The sequence below is a fragment of the Mastigoproctus giganteus genome, chromosome 2 (assembly GCF_048544385.1).
Source record: "Mastigoproctus giganteus isolate SK-2022 chromosome 2, ASM4854438v1, whole genome shotgun sequence".
NCBI classification, from domain to species: domain Eukaryota; kingdom Metazoa; phylum Arthropoda; class Arachnida; order Uropygi; family Thelyphonidae; genus Mastigoproctus; species Mastigoproctus giganteus.
The window spans coordinates 190,740,402-190,758,552 of record NC_143576.1 but is presented as its reverse complement, the minus strand read 5'-3'; the positions used below and the strand labels follow the sequence as shown (position 1 = coordinate 190,758,552).

General features: G+C 40.4%; 1 protein-coding gene across 1 annotated transcript in view; it reads left to right on the top strand.

Moving 5' to 3' along the window:
- Positions 1-18,151, top strand: part of unc79 (UNC-79 domain-containing protein) — a 1,082,710-nt gene that overhangs the window by 145,144 nt on the left and 919,415 nt on the right. The window contains exon 9 of the mRNA XM_090389680.1: positions 1,405-1,413. Within this exon, the coding sequence (XP_090245806.1) occupies positions 1,405-1,413 (9 nt within the window). The remainder of the gene's footprint in view (positions 1-1,404; positions 1,414-18,151) is intronic.

Below are 18,151 nucleotides of genomic sequence, written 5' to 3'. Positions count from 1 at the left end.
CAAGCTTATCTGCGAAAAGATCTAAACCTCCCAAGGACTTCCTAATTCATTTCACAAATATACGTGGTCTCAATTCTAATCTCAACGATGTCCATTTCTACTTGCAGTCTGCCAAACCCCATGTACTTTTTCTGACAGAATCTCAGTTATCGGTTGATTCATCTACTGCTCATCTCAGATGCCCAAATTATTCGCTGTATGATTCCTTTCGCCTCAAAGGTGGTACTTGTGCATATGTCTGTTCTGATATTCCCTGTCAGAGACTTGGCAATTTGGAATCTCCTCTCTTTGATCTTCTCTGGCTTAAAATCTCTCTATCTCATTGTGTCAAATTCATCTGTTGTCTCTACCGTTCTCCCAACTCCACTAATCACTTGGAGCTCTTTGACTTCCTCTCTTTGCAACTTGACTTTCTCCAGTCCAACTTTCCTAACAGTGAAGTAATTTTCCTTGGTGATTTTAATGTTCACAACTCCAGCTGGCTTCCGTTTTCTAGTCACACCGACCCAGCAGGTCGAGATGCTGAGGCTTTTGCAATTACTAATGACCTAGCACAGATTGTTCATTTACCTACAAGAATACCGGACAATCCTAATCATACAGCCAATACGCTTGATCTTTTTCTCACAAACAACCCTTCTAAGTACACGGTCGAAGTGAGAGGTCCTTTAGGCACTTCAGATCACAACTTGGTGATTGTCTCTTCTCCAATGGAACCTTTATCTCATGGCTATTCCCAACCACGTGTTGTTTGGCATTACAAGAATGCAAAATGGGATGACCTGCGAGACTTCTTTTCTTCTTTTCCTTGGTCGGATTACTGTTTCAAAACTTCTGATGTCAACGTTTGCTCAGATCGTGTCAGTGAAATTATTCTTGCAGGAATGGAATCCTTTATCCCACACTCCACTTTAAAATCTCGTCCTTTATCTAAACCTTGGTTTTCCAATAAATGTGCTAAGGCTGTCCAAGAGAAGAATGTTGCATATCGTAATTGGCTTGTTTATAATTCTTCAGTTTCATTTTCTGCCTATACCAAAGCTCGCAACAGTTGTAAAGCAGTTATTAACCAGTCCAAACTAGAGTTTGAACAGGCTAAGAGTAGAAAACTTGCTTCTTGCCCTAATGGTAGCCGAGCATTCTGGTCTCTTGCCAAAGCTATTGGCCGCAACTTTTGCCCATCTTTGCTCCCACCTCTGTCCAAACCAGATGGTTCTGTTGCCACTTCAGCCAAGGATAAAGCTGACCTGCTAGCATCCCATTTTTCTTCCAGCTCATGTATTAATGATCTTGGTAAAACACCTCCCACCATTCCCAACACGCTCCATTCAATGCCTCCTGTGGTCTTCCGTCAAAAGGATATCAGAAGGATTTTGATGAATCTTGATGCTAAGAAAGCTCCAGGTCCTGATGGTATTTCTCCACTTGTTCTCAAAACCTGTGCTCCTGAACTTACTCCTATTCTTTGCCGCCTTTTTTCACTTTCTTATTCCAAAGGTGTTTTTCCTTCTGCTTGGAAATTTGCTCATATCCAGCCAGTTCCTAAAAAGGGTGACAAATCCCTCCCATCCAATTATCGTCCCATTGCAATTACTTCTACTCTTTCTAAAGTAATGGAGAAATTAATTAACCGCCAACTCTTAAACTACCTAGAAACCTTCCGTCTGATCAACGATCACCAGTATGGATTCCGTCAGTGTCGATCCACTGGAGATATTCTGGCTTATGTTACCCATTTATGGACTAATTCAATGGAAAGGTTCGGTGAAACACAAGTAGTCGCTCTTGACATCTCAAAGGCTTTTGATCGTGTTTGGCATAAAGGTCTTCTAAACAAGCTTCCATCTTATGGTTTGCCAACTGTTTTTAGTAATTGGTTATCCAGTTTTCTCTCTGACCGCTCACTGAGGGTGATGGTAGATGACTCTGTCTTCTAACTTCTCCACTAATGCCGGTGTCCCCCAAGGTTCAGTTCTTTCCCCCACTCTTTTCCTCTTGTATATCAATGACCTTCTTCCATTGACTGGAAATCCTATCCATAGTTTTGCCGATGATAGCACATTGCATTCAACTTTCCATTTTGAGAAACCTTGTCCTGCTCAATCAGCTTCAACTTCTTGAAAATCTGCTACCAATTCCTTAAATGCCGATCTTCAGGTAATTCTCCAGTGGGGCAAGACAACTTAGTTGATTTCAACCCTTCTAAAACTCAGTCTTGTCTTATATCTCGCCAAAAGGATTCTTCTGCTCCTATGCTTATCTTTAGTGACACTCCGATTTCTAGGCAAAATGATATATCTCTTTTGGGAATTACCCTGACTTCTAATCTCTCTTGGCACAAGCACATTACAAATATTGCTTCCTCTGCATCTAAAAAACTTGGTTTTCTCTTTCGCTCTCTACGTTACTTTTCTTCCAAACAGCTGCTCACTCAGTATAAATCGCAAATTCGCCCTGCCATGGAATATTGTTCCCATATCTGGGGTGGTGCCCCCAAAACCTCTCTCCGGCTTCTTGATTCCATTCAGAAGAGGGCAGTTAGGTTAATTAATGATTCATCTCTAACAGAGTCTCTCCACTCGCTTTCTCATAGACGCACTGTTTCTGCTGCATGCCTCTTCTACAGATACTTCCATGGGCACTGTTCTTCTGAATTGGCTTCTATAATTCCTGCTCTCTCTTTCAAAACAGTCCGAACACGTGCCGCCACCAGCCAACATCCATTTACTGTCCAACTTCAAACCCACAGAACCAACTTTTCATCTTCTTCATTTATTCATTCAACTGCCGTTTTCTGGAACAACCTTCCTTCATACGTATTTCCTGAAAATTACAATCTACAGAAGTTCAAGTCCAATGTCAACAAATATCTTCTTTCGTCTTCTTAACCTCAAACCCAAGCACGGTACTAAGTACTATAGGTTCTAATACCTCTCGTGTTCGGGGTTCACATAAAAAAAAAAAAAAAAAAAAAAAGGCACTTTACCCACCCGGCCAGCCCGGTCGGCGAGAATTTTACTTTCCCTGTGAACTCATCCAATCCAATCAGTTACTAACTTGGCAATATTGTACCACAGGAACATTAAGCCAAATCATGAAGCTAAATGGAAAAAATTAGAAAATATTCCCAAAGTAGCTAGCAAAAGTGTGGATGTCAGGAAACTTGAAAACCTCTCACCCTAACAGAGTTACACAATACAATTCTCTCCCCATATTTGATAAGAAGTAAGGTAAAGTCTCCCTAGTTCCTACCAGTGCATGTGGGCTAAAGAACACAACAATTACAGCAAAACTCTGTCTATAGGAAATCGTTAACTGGAGGGAAATGTTATCTAGAAATGAATTAATTAATGTGCAAGGAAAGAACGCAGAAGCCTGGTTTCTCACGCCAGCCATGATACTTAGAGATTTTATGACCGGAAAAGGGATGGAACAGAAAGGATGTCGTGGGAGTCTGGCCAAAAGGGAATCTAGTGTGGGAAAGTAAGTAGGCAGTTTTATTAATATCTCCGACATTGTGGCACCAAATAAGACAACGGGACTTCTCTTGGGTTATGAGTCATTCCTGGACTGTCCTGGACAGGAAATTCATGACTCGTAGTGACCAATGAAAGAGAGTTGGTCTTGGAGGGGAAAGGAAAGTAAAGAATATAAAAAGGCCCAAAAAGACATCAACGGCTGTTTAGAGTTACTGTGGTTGTCGTCTTAGCACCGAAGCCTTTTCAGACATTGTCCGCACTTGCTGAAATATCAGCACTGGGAAGACCAAGGAGACAAAGGGAGTCCCCGAGTCCAGAGGAGACCACGCCCTAGCATCCTACTGGAAGGAGGGAACCCAAACCATCGGCTCTTGAAGACAACAACTGGTCCTGGTAAGATGTTACCAAGTTCTCTGATTTTATGCCCTCTGCCAATACTCCCACACACTAGCAACACATACCTGAAATCCGGGATTAAACAGTCCTAGCGGTTGTTTAATTTAAACACGTCTGTTGAAGTTGCAGCAGCAGTAGAGGCCCACAATCCTAGACTGCCGAGGGCTTAGACCATGTCCTAACCAGACGAATTTTTCTCACAGCGGAGTTTTTCTCACATTCACTTGAATATCTTATGCAAAGTGTATCATAGGGATAGGAGGCCATAAGTCACTGAAAGAGAACATGAACAAAATTGTTTTCCGTGACCAGGATACCCATATAGAGTAACAATAATTATAGTTGCAACCTTCCTGGTGTTTTTGAGATTGGAAGAGAGAAATATGTTGTATTATTTTGATTGCTATTTTCTGTATTTAGTATTTATGAAGTATTATTATTATTACATAGTTAAATGCCGTAATAAGTGGCAACAATCTATGAACTAGCTCGGCTGTAGTATTTAACTCACATTTAGAGGATCTTGTTAAAGAAAAGTGTTTTTTTTTTTTTTTTTTTTTTTTTTTTTAAGCAAATTCAAAGGTAAATTAAGAACTGTAAGTTCACACAAGTTGCTGCTTGTCGCCGACTTGATTTTGAAATGTGCATTTTGTCATGTCTTTTAAGTATTCCTAGTTTCTTAAATAAATAAAAAAAAGGAGATAATAATACCACAGAAAAATGGAGGAGCAGAGCTTAGAGGGGACAATATCAGAAACATTATTTCCAACACAACCTGAAACATCTCCTGAGCAAGCAAGGGCTCACCCAGCCTCAATCGCTGGTTACATAAATTTGATACCAATTTATCTGGGTAAAGAGGATAAGGGTGCCCCAGTCTCCTTATTTTTTGAAACTTTAGAAGAGACAGCTGAAATTCCTTTCCGCATCCTCCGTATTTGGTGGTGACGGGCTCGAACCCCGGTCTAATCAAGAAGCGTGTGCTACGCACTGCTGCTCCTTCCCACCTGGCTACGGAGGCGCCTCATAAAGAGAAATGTGCAGTAATTAAGTCTATACTAAAGAGGGCAGCGGCGGAGTTTTTCTCACATTCACTTGAATTATGAGCAGAGAAAAATTACGAGTGGTTCAAAGAAATTTTTGTAAAGCGTTTTGAGTGACCAGTCACCCTGATATCACAATTACAGCAGTTTAGTACAGCTAAACAGGAGTCAGGAGAAGGTTGTGATACAGTTTGGGACATGCCTAATGAACCTGTATAGAGCAGCATTCAGAACCCAGAATGAGACTCAGGAGGTGTTAGTACTAAGAGATCAGACTTTACTGGCCCAATTTCTTAATGGACTAAATTTAAAATTAAAGCGCTTAGTATTGAGCCATAATCCAAATACCTTTCAACAGGCTTTGGAAATCGCGTTGAGAGAAGAAGAAAACGATAGATTAACCCGCGAGACAACATGCTACTATTAACCTGGCAGATACTACTCATAACCAATGTGAACAGGTAGGAACTCCGATACAGGAACAAATCTTCTCTTTACAACAATCTCTTGATTGCCTATCAAATAATAAGGTTGATTTGAATGCCTTAGAGAAGCATCTGTCTTCTTTGGATGGTAAGTTTCATGATTACACAATGGAAATAAATCAACAGTTACAGGAGATAAGACAGGGCCAACACAAATCTAACTTTCCACCCAACATGTGACTATCCGAAAATCGTCACGACACAGTTGGTAGACCAGTACTGGGGAGAACCCTGTATAGGGAAAGATATACCAGACAAGGAATTACTCATGGACAGGGAGCATCAAATATCATTGGTTGCAGCATGGGGTAAGCGTTGCCTCGGAAACCAGAAGCTAGGGAGAGGAGTGATTATTTTGCTGGGAGACCACGCTTCTTTGCACTGATTCGGCAGCGAATAGAAGCCAAAAACAACTGTACTACCACTCCATCAGGTTGCTGCCCCATAATAGAGGCAGCAATCGTTTTCCCATCAGCTCAAATTCAAACACCTCGGATATAAGACCTAGGGAAGTATTCGGTGAGAATAATACATCACGTAGACCATCTAGGATTTTTACCGGAGACAAGTTAATCATCTTGGGATCTCTTCGCGTGGACAGGTAAATCATAGGACAAGTTGACAACGAACTTTTTCAAAACCAGATATTTGAGGAAATAGAGTTGAATACGGTATTTTTCCCAATAGAAAATGATACCGATTTACCTTTGGTAGAAGGATTAATTCAAGGGATAAAAACAAGTTTTCTAATTGATAGTGGGTCATCCGTTACCATGCTTGGTGCAGAAATTTTTGATAACATTAAACATGATAATAAATGGGCCTGGTGTACTGGGGTCCATGGTTAAAAAGAATACAAGGATATAAACCAGTAAAAAACGTATTTAATAGATAACACAATAAAATACAATAGAAGCTTTCGAGACTGTTGCGTCTCTTTATCAACTAATTTGACTAAATTTTTGAATACAACGGATATAGCCATGCGTGCAGTGAGGTGCATTATTCATTCAAGCTGGTTTCCTATTGTTGTCGCACGGACATGCGCTGTTTTACCCCACCATTTGTCGAGTTGTAATATGGTTGTCTCTAGGATGGGGTGCATTCTCATGCCTTTGCAACGGTTTATGTCCTTCAGATTGTTCAGTATGGCAAGTGACTCTAGCCATAGGCGGTGGCGAAAGTGTCGTGAGTGGTCTACTATTTCGCAGTCATGTTTGGGATTGAGATCGTGGTGGGTGGTCCAAAAATGCTCCGCGGCTGCGGACTGGTCCGTCTCAGCAAGGCAGATTGCTCTCTCATGCTCTGTAAGGCAATCTTGAAGACGTCTTGATGTCTCACCGATGTAGCAGCTGTCACAGTCTCTGCAGGTGATGTGGTATATTACATTGGTGCGTAAGAGAGGTGTGACAGGGGTCTTCACACTGAGTTAAGAGAACGTATGTTTCTGCAGGGTAACTGTACGCATTTGATGCGGTAATCTCTGAGGATTCTTGAGATCCATCCTGACACCCCTGGGTAGTATGGAACGTAGGCGGTTGGTGTATTGTCCTGGTTTGGGGGTCTTGGGTGGGCTGCGAGTTCCTGTGCTTGTAATAGGCACCTGTCTAGCACTTGGGTTGGATAGTCACAACTGGTTAGGTCTGCCTTCACCCGGGAGATCTCGCTGCATCTAATTGCATCAGTGTTGGAATAGCTCTAAGCCCTGGAGAATAGAGTGCGGGCATTGCTGTTGAGATGACTGGTGCATGATCGGATCTGTAGTTTATAAATTGTCCACACCACATAGGTTTACGGTATACCGTAAACTTGCCATATTAAGAGTCACTTGCCATATTGAACAATCCGAAGGCCATAAACTGCTGCAAAGGCATGAGAATGCATCCCATCCTAGAGACAACCATATTACAACTCGACAAATGGTGGAATAAAACAGCGCATGTCTGTGCGATAACAATAGGAAACCAGCTTGAATGAATAACGTGCCTCACTGCACACACGGCTGTATCGGTTGTATTCAAAAATTTAGTCAAATTAGTTGATAAAGAGACGCAACTGTCTCGAAAGCTTCCATTGTATTTTATCGTGTTATCTATTAAATACGTTTTACTGGTTTATATCATTGTATTCTTTTTAAAATTAAACATAATAGGGCATTGAGGCAGAGTCCTCCTGACCTTACAGTATGTGGGATTGCAGGAAACATAGCATCTTTAAATACAAAAATCACTATACAGATAACTTTGGATGGGAAGTCATTCACAGTTAATGCCTTCGTGGCCTCAGATAAGCTAAGTCCTAGGTACCAACTGATTCTAGGGTTGGATGTTTTACAAAAATTTTCATTTATATTAGACTCAGTAAAAAGAATTTTAAAATCTGTACCACTCGGGATTTGTATCAGGGAGCTGGGGTTAGAGAACGGATCATGGGTGACCAAAAACCCAGTGTGTGGGGGGGGGAACTGACCTCAAAATGCATTATTCCACCTAGCACAGAGACAGTATTGACTGTTCAGTGTGCAAACACTCTCCAGGCAGGGCTATTGGTTCTTGTTGAACCCAACTGTAACTTGGGTAGTAATGAGAACAAGCTGGCAGTCAGAAATTCCTTAGACAAGTTGTCCAGAGACAGAAAGGTTGCAGTTGTGGCAAATACGTCATCTGAGCCACTGCACCTGACAGGGGGGATGGCGCTAGTAAGAATAGAATGTGTTAATGTGCAAGAGATTAATTTTGCAGGTGAACAAAGGAATGTTAAGAAATCATTTCCAGTGACAATTGAAGATTTCGAACTGAACTATTTGACTGTTACTGAATGCTAAGAACTAGTTAAACTACCAAATAACTACAGAGATGTTTTCGCCAATCACCTTCAGAACTCAGTCGTTCCACAGTGGTTCAACACAGAATAAAATTGGAAGACAATGTTCCAATCAAGGAAGGAGCTTATCACACGCCCTGTGCCTTACAACGAGAGGTTCAAAACCAGGTTGATTAATTATTGGATAGGTATAATTTCACTGTATTGTGCCTGATTGTAATGGTTAAAAAATGAGTTGGTTCTCTTCACATGTGTATTGATTTTAGAAAACTTAACACCAAAACTGTTGCAGATAATTTTCCAATTCCTCAGATTACCGAAATTCTGGATATTCTTGGAAAAGCGCATTACTATAGTACTCGTGACCTTCAGTCCCGGTTTTGGCAAATCCCTGTTCACCCTGCAGACAAACAAAATACAGCTTTTACAACTGGACATGTAATGGTTACTTCAGGATTTGAAGAAAGAATCCATCTTTTGCTATCTTGGTGACATAATTGTCACAAGCCGAAATCTTGAAACTCATGTGAGAAAATTAGAAAAGGTTTTTCAACGTTTAAGACAGTATGATCTCAAATTGAAACCATCAACGTGTGAATTTTTGAAACAAGAAATTACTTATCTGGGCAATCGGGTCAGTTCAGATGGGGTTCTTCCAGATTCCAAGAATGTGACTGCTATTAAAAATTGTTTACGCCCAAAACAGTCAAGCAGGTGAGAAGATTCTTAGGTATGACTGGATTTTATAGGAAATTTATTAAGGACTATGCAGATGTGTCTCGACCATTAACCAATCTCACAAAGAAAGATACACCTTTTGATTGGGATGAAATGACACAGTTTGCTTTTGAGAAACTTAAAACTGCCTGTATATCAGAACCACTATTGATCTATCTGGACTTCTAAAAGAATATGCTTTATTCGTAAGCATAGATGCTAGTGTTTATGCTATCACAGCAGTTTTAGAACAAGAGTCAGAAGATGGCTCCAAATAGCCAATTGCATATGCAAGCAGGTTGTTGAAGCAGGCTGAGAAATCATATAGCATTGTTGAAAAGGAGAGCTTGGCTGTTGTGTTTTCTATTTCCCATAATTTCAGTTTCTCATAATTTCAGACAATGCAGCATTGAGATATCTATTGAAATTAAAGAATCCAACACCTCAGTTAACTCGGTGGAATTTGATACTACAAGGTTATGATTTCCTAGTGGAATACAGGCCAGGTCATTTACACTCAAATGTAGATTTCTTATCTCGACCAGTGCTAGAGGAGGAGGCCGAGCCTAAGCCATGCAAAAGAAATGTCACGAAAACAATTGCACTGTTATCAACTAGAATCACTTTAGAGGCATTAGTAATGTCAAAACATGCAATGAAAGAACTGAAAAGATCATTCAGAGGGAAAATAACGAGTTAAACCCTCTAATCACACAATTAGAATACAACACCCAATCTTCGGTGAAGATCCCAGATTCATGCTATTTGAATGATGGAATATTATATCACTACACTCTTCCAGACTCAAAATCTACTAGGGAGGAGCCTTTCGAACAATTGGTTCTACCGAACTCGCTAAAAGCCGAAATCATGAAAGTGTGCCACAATGTTCCACAAAGTGGCCATCTAGCATTTGATAAAATGTTAAGAAGAATTCAGAAAGACTTCTTTTGGGTGAATATGTATAGTGATATCAAAAATTATGTGAACACGTCCCCGCCCTTCATGCTTGGAAAGACGAAGGTATAATCCAAAAGAATTAGGATTACCATTAGCAAGGGCACATGATGCAAGAAAGCAAGCTTATATAGCATCAGCCAAAAAAAAAAAAAAAAACCCTTATTTCACCCATCGCTCCAAATGTTTGTCAAGTTCTACCTTGAATCTATTTAAGCTATCAACTTCTACAACGAAAGACGGAAGTTTGTTCCAGCAATCAACCACCCGCTCGCTAAAGGCAAACATCCGCATATCTGTTCTACAACCGTCTTTCCTCAATTTGAATTTATGCCCTCTCAGGTGATTATTCTGAGCAAGAGGAAGAATCCCATCAGCATAGAGCATGCTCAAACCATTCAAGGCTTTATACACCTCAATCAGATCACCTCGCAGGTGCCTGGTCTCCAGACACTGTAATTTGCAAAACTTAAGCCTTTCTTCGTACGAGCAACCCTTTGTTCTGTTCATTAATCTTGTTGACCTTCTCTGTACTCATTCCAACAGATCTATCCTTCTTAATATGAGGCCTCCAGACCTGTATACAGTACTCAAGGTGTGGCCGGACCATTGCCTTATATAAGGTAATAATCACCTCTTTATCCGTGCTAGAAAAATTCCTGTATATCATTGACAAGACACCATGAGCTACTCTTGCAGACTGTCTGCACTGCTCAGAAAACTTCATACCTGCCTGCACAATTACCCCCAGGTCCTTTTCATTCTCTACCACTGTCAGTGTGGTACCACAGAGTTGAAACGTTACTCTTGGATTACTGCTTCCCATATGTAGTTAAACTTCATTTTCCACCTCTCAGCCCATCTGCTCAACTTTTCTAGATCCTGTTGCAGCAGTGTACTGTCATTAGTGTCATTAACAACCCTGCCAGTTTTCTTATTGTCTGCAAACTTGGACATTATGCCTGATATACCATCACCAATATCATTTATAAATACAGAAAACAACAATGGACCCAACACTGAACCCTGAGGGACTCCACTAATAACATTAGTCCACGAAGAGCAGTGTCCATTGATTACCACTCTCTGTCTTCTCTCACTCAACCATCCCTTTATCCATAGTAGCAATTTGCCTCCAATGCCACACTTCTCCAATTTGTGCAACAGTATCGAAGGCCTTTCTAAGATCCAAATATATGATTAGCATTAGAATTAGCATTAGTAGAGGCATTTGATGCAAGAAAGCAAGCTTATGCAGCATCAGCCAAAAAAAAAATAATAATAATAAATAAATAAATAAATAAAAAAATAATAATAAATAAATAAAAAATAACCACTTCTACTTCACCCCTCTGTTCGTTCGAACTACCTGTCCAGCTGAGCCTTAAACATATTTAGGCTATCAACTTCCACGACAAGGGATGGAAGTCTATTCCACCAACCAACCATCCGCTGGCTAAAGGCAAATTTCCTCACATCTATCCTACATCTGTCTTTTCTCAATTTGAATTTATGCCCTCTCAGGTGATTATTCTGAGCAAGAGGAAGAATCCCATCAGCATTGAGCATGCTGAAACCATTCAAGGCTTTATACACCTCTATCAGATCACCTCGCCGGTGCCTAGTCTCCAGACACTGTAATTTGCAAAACTTAAGCCTTTCTTCGTAAGAGCACCCCTTTGTTCCATTCACTAATCTTGTTGCCCTTCTTTTTACTCGTTCCTGCATCTCTACAACCTTCTTGAAATGAGGCCTCCAGACCTGTATACAGTACTCTAGGTGTGGCCTGACCATTGCCTTATACAAGGGAGTAATCACCTCCTTATCCCTGCTAGAAACATTCCTATATATCATCAACAATACACCATGAGCTACTCTTGCAGCCCGTCTGCACTGCTCAGAAAACTTCATATCTGCCTGCACAACCACCCCCAGGTCCCTTTCATTCTCTACCACTGTCAGTGTAGTACCACAGAGTTGATACTTTGCTCTGGGGTTGCTGTTTCCCATATGTAGTACTTTACATTTGTCAATATTAAACTTCATCTGCCACCTCGAAGCCCATCTGCTCAACCTTTCCAGATCCTGTTGCAGTAGCATAGTGTCAGTAGTGTCCTTGACAACCCTGCCAACCTTCGTATTGTCTGCAAATTTAGACATTAAGCTTCATATACCGTCATCAATATCATTTATAAATACAGAAAACAATAATGGAACCAATACTGAACCCTGAGGGACTCCACTAATAATTAGTCCACGATGAGCAGTGTCCATTGATTACCACTCTCTGTCTTCTCCCCCTCAACCACCCCTTTATCCATAGCAGCAATTTGCCTCCAATGCCACACTGCTCCAATTTGTGCAGCAGTCTTCCATGTGCAACAGTACCAAAAGCCTTTCTCAAATCCAAGTATATAATATCAAAGTTATTCCCTGCATCCAGTTCTTTTGTGACCGCATCATAGTATCCAATCAAATTGGTCAGGCAAGACTTCCCCTTAACAAAACCATGCTGTGTCCGAGCTATGACTGAAGTCTTGTCTAGATGATCCTGCAGTGCTTCTTTAAACAGTGCCTCCATTAATTTTCCAGGAACAGAAGTTAAACTAACAGGTCTGTAATTACCTGTGTCGCCTTTTGATCCTCCTTTGTGAATTGGGGTCACATTTGCACATCTCCAGTCCATGGGTACTTCCCCTGTGTCCAAGGAAGCTCTCATAATTATGGCTAAGGGTTTGCTTACTTCCTTTGCTGCCTCCTTTAATATATAACTGGATAGATCCCATCCACCCCAGGTGCCTTTCTTTTATTTATCCTCAACAATTTCTCCTCCACTTTGCTCTCAGTTATTACAAGATTCTCTAGCTTACTGCCAGAGTTGAATACACCTCTGGCATTCCCCTCGCTGAATAACGCCTCATGTGGGAATGTCGATGCAAAATATTCATTCAGTTTGTTAGCTACCTGAGCAGGATCATCAACAGTTGACCCATCGATATCAAGTGGACCAATCTGATTCATCCCCTTCCTTCTAGAGTTTACATAAGTAAAGAACTGTTTGCTGTTTTTCTTTGCATCCTTTACCAAAGATTTCTCCTAATCTGCCTTTGCCTGCCTAACCTCCTTTGCGACTTGGTTACAGACCAGCTTATATCTATCATAGTCTTCTGTGTCACGTGTTAATATATATATATATATATATCCCATGCATTTTTCTTCTCTGCCATATGTCTCATTAGTTCATCTGACATCCACTTAGGCCTAAACCTTGAACAATATTTCTTAGTTGGTATGTAAAGCCTAGTAGCTTCCAAGATAAGTTCTTTGAATGCTTCCCATTTTGAATTTGCTGTTGGTATCAAAGTTATCATATCAAAGATCAAAGTTATTCTTTGCATCCAGTTCCTTTGTGACTAAATCATAGTATCCAATCAAATTAGTCAGATAAGACTTGCCCTTAACATACCCATGCTGTGTCCGAGCTATAACTGAAGTCTTGTCTAGATAATCCTGCAATGCTTCTTTAACCAGTTCCTCCATTAATTTCCCTGGAACAGAAGTTAAACTAACAGGTCTGTAATTACCTGTGTCTCCCTTTGATCCTCCTTTGTAGACTGGGGTCACATTTGCACATCTCCAGTCCATGGATACCTCCCCTGAGTCCAGAGAGGCCCTCATAATTATGGCTAAGGGGTTTCTTACTTCCTTTGCTGCCTCCTTTAATATAACTGGATAGAATCCATCCACCCCAGGTGCCTTTCGTATGTTCATCTTCAACAATTTCTCCTCCACTTTACTCACAGTTATTACAAGATTATCTAACTTACTGCCAGAGTTGAATACACCTCTGGCATTCCCTTCCCTGAATAACTCCTCATGTGTGAATGTAGATGCAAAATATTCATTTAGTTTGTTAGCTACCTGAGCAGGATCATCATCAGTTGAACGATCGATATCAAGTGGACCAATCTGATTCATCCACTTCCTTCTAGAGTTTACATTTGTAAAGAACTCTTTGCTGTTTTTCTTTGCATTGTTTGCCAAAGATTTCTCGTAATCAGCCTTCACCTGCCTAATCTCCTTTGTAACTTGGTTACAGACCAAGTTACAAAGGTGTAACAATCATGCACAAGTACATGGTGGGTGACAGTAACAATTCATGCAGAAGTACATGGTGGGTGACCACCCAGGTGTGAACCAACTTAAGCAGGGGTCGAGGTGTGGTGCCCATACCACATGGAGGAATGCCGCCCTCTATGTTACCAGGCAGCACTAGGTGGTAGATGACTCTTGTCAACCGGTGCAATATCACCACTTTGCTTATTGGAGACCTGAAGTGGTGGAACACATGTTTGGCTCTAGAGCTAAGTTCCGGTCAACCCTTCCCTATCTCTTCCATCATGCAGTATGATTGATGACATTTGAAGTTATGATGAACATTGTGGCAAGATCCAATATTCCTTACATTTTGAGGGTACAGCTTTAAAACGGTGTTTGCAGGCCGGCCGTTAGTTAGTACACCGGACTGAACCTATTGGTAACTCTCTAGGAGGCTTCCAGATCAGCTAGTGTATAATCTTGCTACCTCTACTTGTCCAGATAGTGACTGGAGGGAGTCCGAGTATTGTGTATGCATGGAGCATTGTCGAGGCCACGTTATGTCAAGGATCTGGGTATATTCTTACTATGTGTATGCCATATCCAAAAATTTCATTACAGGAGCGCCTTGATTAACACGATTAATTCGTCCCGTGAGCGCATCGTGCAAAACGGAAATGCGTTAATTGAATATAATAAGCAATAGTAAAAATTATAATTGGTCCTTGACCTTCTGGAATGTCCATATAGAATTTTAAAAATACCTTTTAGATAGCTTTTTAACTGTATACAATGTAAAAGATAATGAAAATAATTATGGAATTAAATGTATTTAGACTAAGGCGCATTTAGGGCTAGAGCCTCAAGCTGCGAACAAATTTAGACTATGTATATAAAGTGCTTAGCATCATAATACACAGCCATTTCTGAATAAACAGAAAATTTTTAAGGTGGCATCGTTTTAGGTTATATCTCATATTGTGAATACCTTCACAACGAGTTGCCATGATATTGCACTACTTCGAATAAGTAACGCTTCACCTAAGGAGAAGACTAGTGTTACTTATTCTCAGATAGGTACCACCACCCAGACAGCACTGTTTCAGGGCTATTTGGCTCTTCGTCAGTGAGTGGGTAGGTACCCAAATGATGCAATGATGGCAAAAACAGTTATGAAGTATAACTCCACAATATGAGAGATGCCTGATGGTGTATGATGTATTTAGACTAAGGCGCATTTAGGGCTAGAGCCTCAAGCTGCGAACAAATTTAGACTATGTATATAAAGTGCTTAGCATCATAATACACAGCCATTTCTGAATAAACAGAAAATTTTTAAGGTGGCATCGTTTTAGGTTATATCTCATATTGTGAATACACCATACACCATCAGGCATCTCTCATATTGTGGAGTTATACTTCATAACTGTTTTTGCCATCATTGCATCACTTGGGTACCTACCCACTCACTGACGAAGGGCCAAATAGCCCTGAAACAGTGCTGTCTGGGTGGTGGTACCTATCTGAGAATAAGTAACACTAGTCTTCTCCTTAGGTGAAGCGTTACTTATTCGAAGTAGTGCAATATCATGGCAACTCGTTGTGAAGGTATTCACAATATGAGATATAACCTAAAACGATGCCACCTTAAAAATTTTCTGTTTATTCAGAAATGGCTGTGTATTATGATGCTAAGCACTTTATATACATAGTCTAAATTTGTTCGCAGCTTGAGGCTCTAGCCCTAAATGCGCCTTAGTCTAAATACATCATACACCATCAGGCATCTCTCATATTGTGGAGTTATACTTCATAACTGTTTTTGCCATCATTGCATCACTTGGGTACCTACCCACTCACTGACGAAGGGCCAAATAGCCCTGAAACAGTGCTGTCTGGGTGGTGGTACCTATCTGAGAATAAGTAACACTAGTCTTCTCCTTAGGTGAAGCGTTACTTATTCGAAGTAGTGCAATATCATGGCAACTCGTTGTGAAGGTATTCACAATATGAGATATAACCTAAAACGATGCCACCTTAAAAATTTTCTGTTTATTCAGAAATGGCTGTGTATTATGATGCTAAGCACTTTATATACATAGTTATTAAATGTTTATTGCATAAAACAGCGGTTCCCGAACTGCGCACCGCGGAATATTTTAAATTTTCGAGGGAAACACAGCGATACTCGACATCTGTCGGACACCGCGCAAACTACTAGCTCGAGGTAGTTCACAGTTTCAGCATTTCTTATTAAGTTGTTTGGACCTAACTACTAAGTGGAACTGTTAGGTATTTCTTTTCGTCTGAGTGCGCCTTGAAAAAATTACCGAGACAATAAGAGCGCCGTGAACCGAGAAAGTTTGGGAACCTCTGACATAAAATACACAATGAAGAAATGACTGTTGCGAAAATATTTGAACAGTGTTGACTTTCTCTTTTCATCAATCAATTTCCGATAGCCGACAACAATATTCTCTGGGCCCTGGCGAAATAAATATCGCAGAGAACCTCAAACCTTTTGTTTTAGGTTCTATGCAATACGAAAGATTTCATCTAATTCTTTTACCGCTATCTCCTTCGCGGTAACATTTTCATCTGGCTCATTTAAAAATTGGAATTTTTATGAAAGTGTGGATTGACTTTATTAGCAGGAAACAAACAAGTAACAGGTCTTCTTGCGATGGAACACACCGAGGCAGGCAGCAGGCAAACGCCTGTTTATTGACCGTACTACTCGCAGTAAGCTTAACGCACGATTCAAATCTTTTTCAACTATCGCATAAAAAAATAAAAATAAAAATATCGCGTTAACTGGAAATTTGCATCGTGTAAAGTGAAAAGTGGTATAATTTTTCAAATAGCGTTAACTGAAATTCGCGTTAATCGAACTCGCATTATGCGAGGCCTTCCTGTACTTCATGCAGCATGTCCCACTCACTTTTTCTTACTATTGAATACACCATGAATTGTCAAACTAATAGAGCAAGCTTATCTGCGAAAAGATCTATACCTCCCAAGCACTTCATAATTCATTTCACAAATATACATTGTCTCAATTCTAATCTTAACAATGTCCATTTCCAGTTGTAGTCTGCCAAACCCCATGTACTTTTTCTGACAGAAACTCAGTTATTGGTTGATTCAAATACTGCTCATCTCAGATGCCCAAATTATTCGCTGTATGATTCCTTTCGCCTCAAAGGTGGTACTTGTGCATATGTCCGTTCTGATATTCCCTGTCAGAGACGTGGCAATTTGGAATCTACTCTCTTTGATCTTCTCTGGCTTAAAATCTCTCTACCTCATTCTGTAAAATTCATCTGTTGTCTCTACCGTTCTCCCAACTCCACTAATCACTTTTAGCTTTTTGACTTTCTCTCTCTGCAACTTGACTTTCTCCAGTCCAACTTTCCTAACAGTGAGGTAATTTTCCTTGGTGGTTTTACATCTCGACCAGCCGGATCACACTGACCTGGCTGGTCGAGATGCTTAGGCTTTTGCAATTATTAATGACCTTGCACAGATTTTTCATTTACCTACCAGAATTTACTGCCAACACGCTTGATCTTTTTCTCAGAAACAACCCTTCTAAGTACACGGTCGAAGTGAGAGGTCCTTTAGGCACTTCAGATCACAACTTGGTGATTCTCTTCTCCAATGGAGCCTTTATCTCATGGTTATTCCCAACCTCGTGTTGTTAGGCATTACAAGAATGCAAAATGGGATGACCTGCGAGATTTCTTTTCTTCTTTTCCTTGGTCGGATTACTGTTTCAAAACTTCTGATGTCAACGTTTGCTCAGATCGTGTCAGTGAAATTATTCTTACAGGAATGGAATCCTTTATCCCACACTCCACTTTAAAATCTCGTCCTTTATCTAAACCTTGTTTTCCAATAAATGTGCTAAGGCTGTTCAAGGGAAGAATGTTGCATATCGTAATTGGCTTGTTTCCAATTCTTCAGTTTGATTTTCTGCCTACACCAAAGCTGGCAACAATTGTAAAGCAGTTATTAATCAGTCCAAACTATATTTTGAACAGGCCTAAAATTAGAAACTTGCTTCTTGCCCTAATGGTACCGAGCATTCTGGTCTCTTGCCAAAGCTATTGGCCGCAACTTTTGCCCATCTCTGCTCCCACCTCTGTCCAAA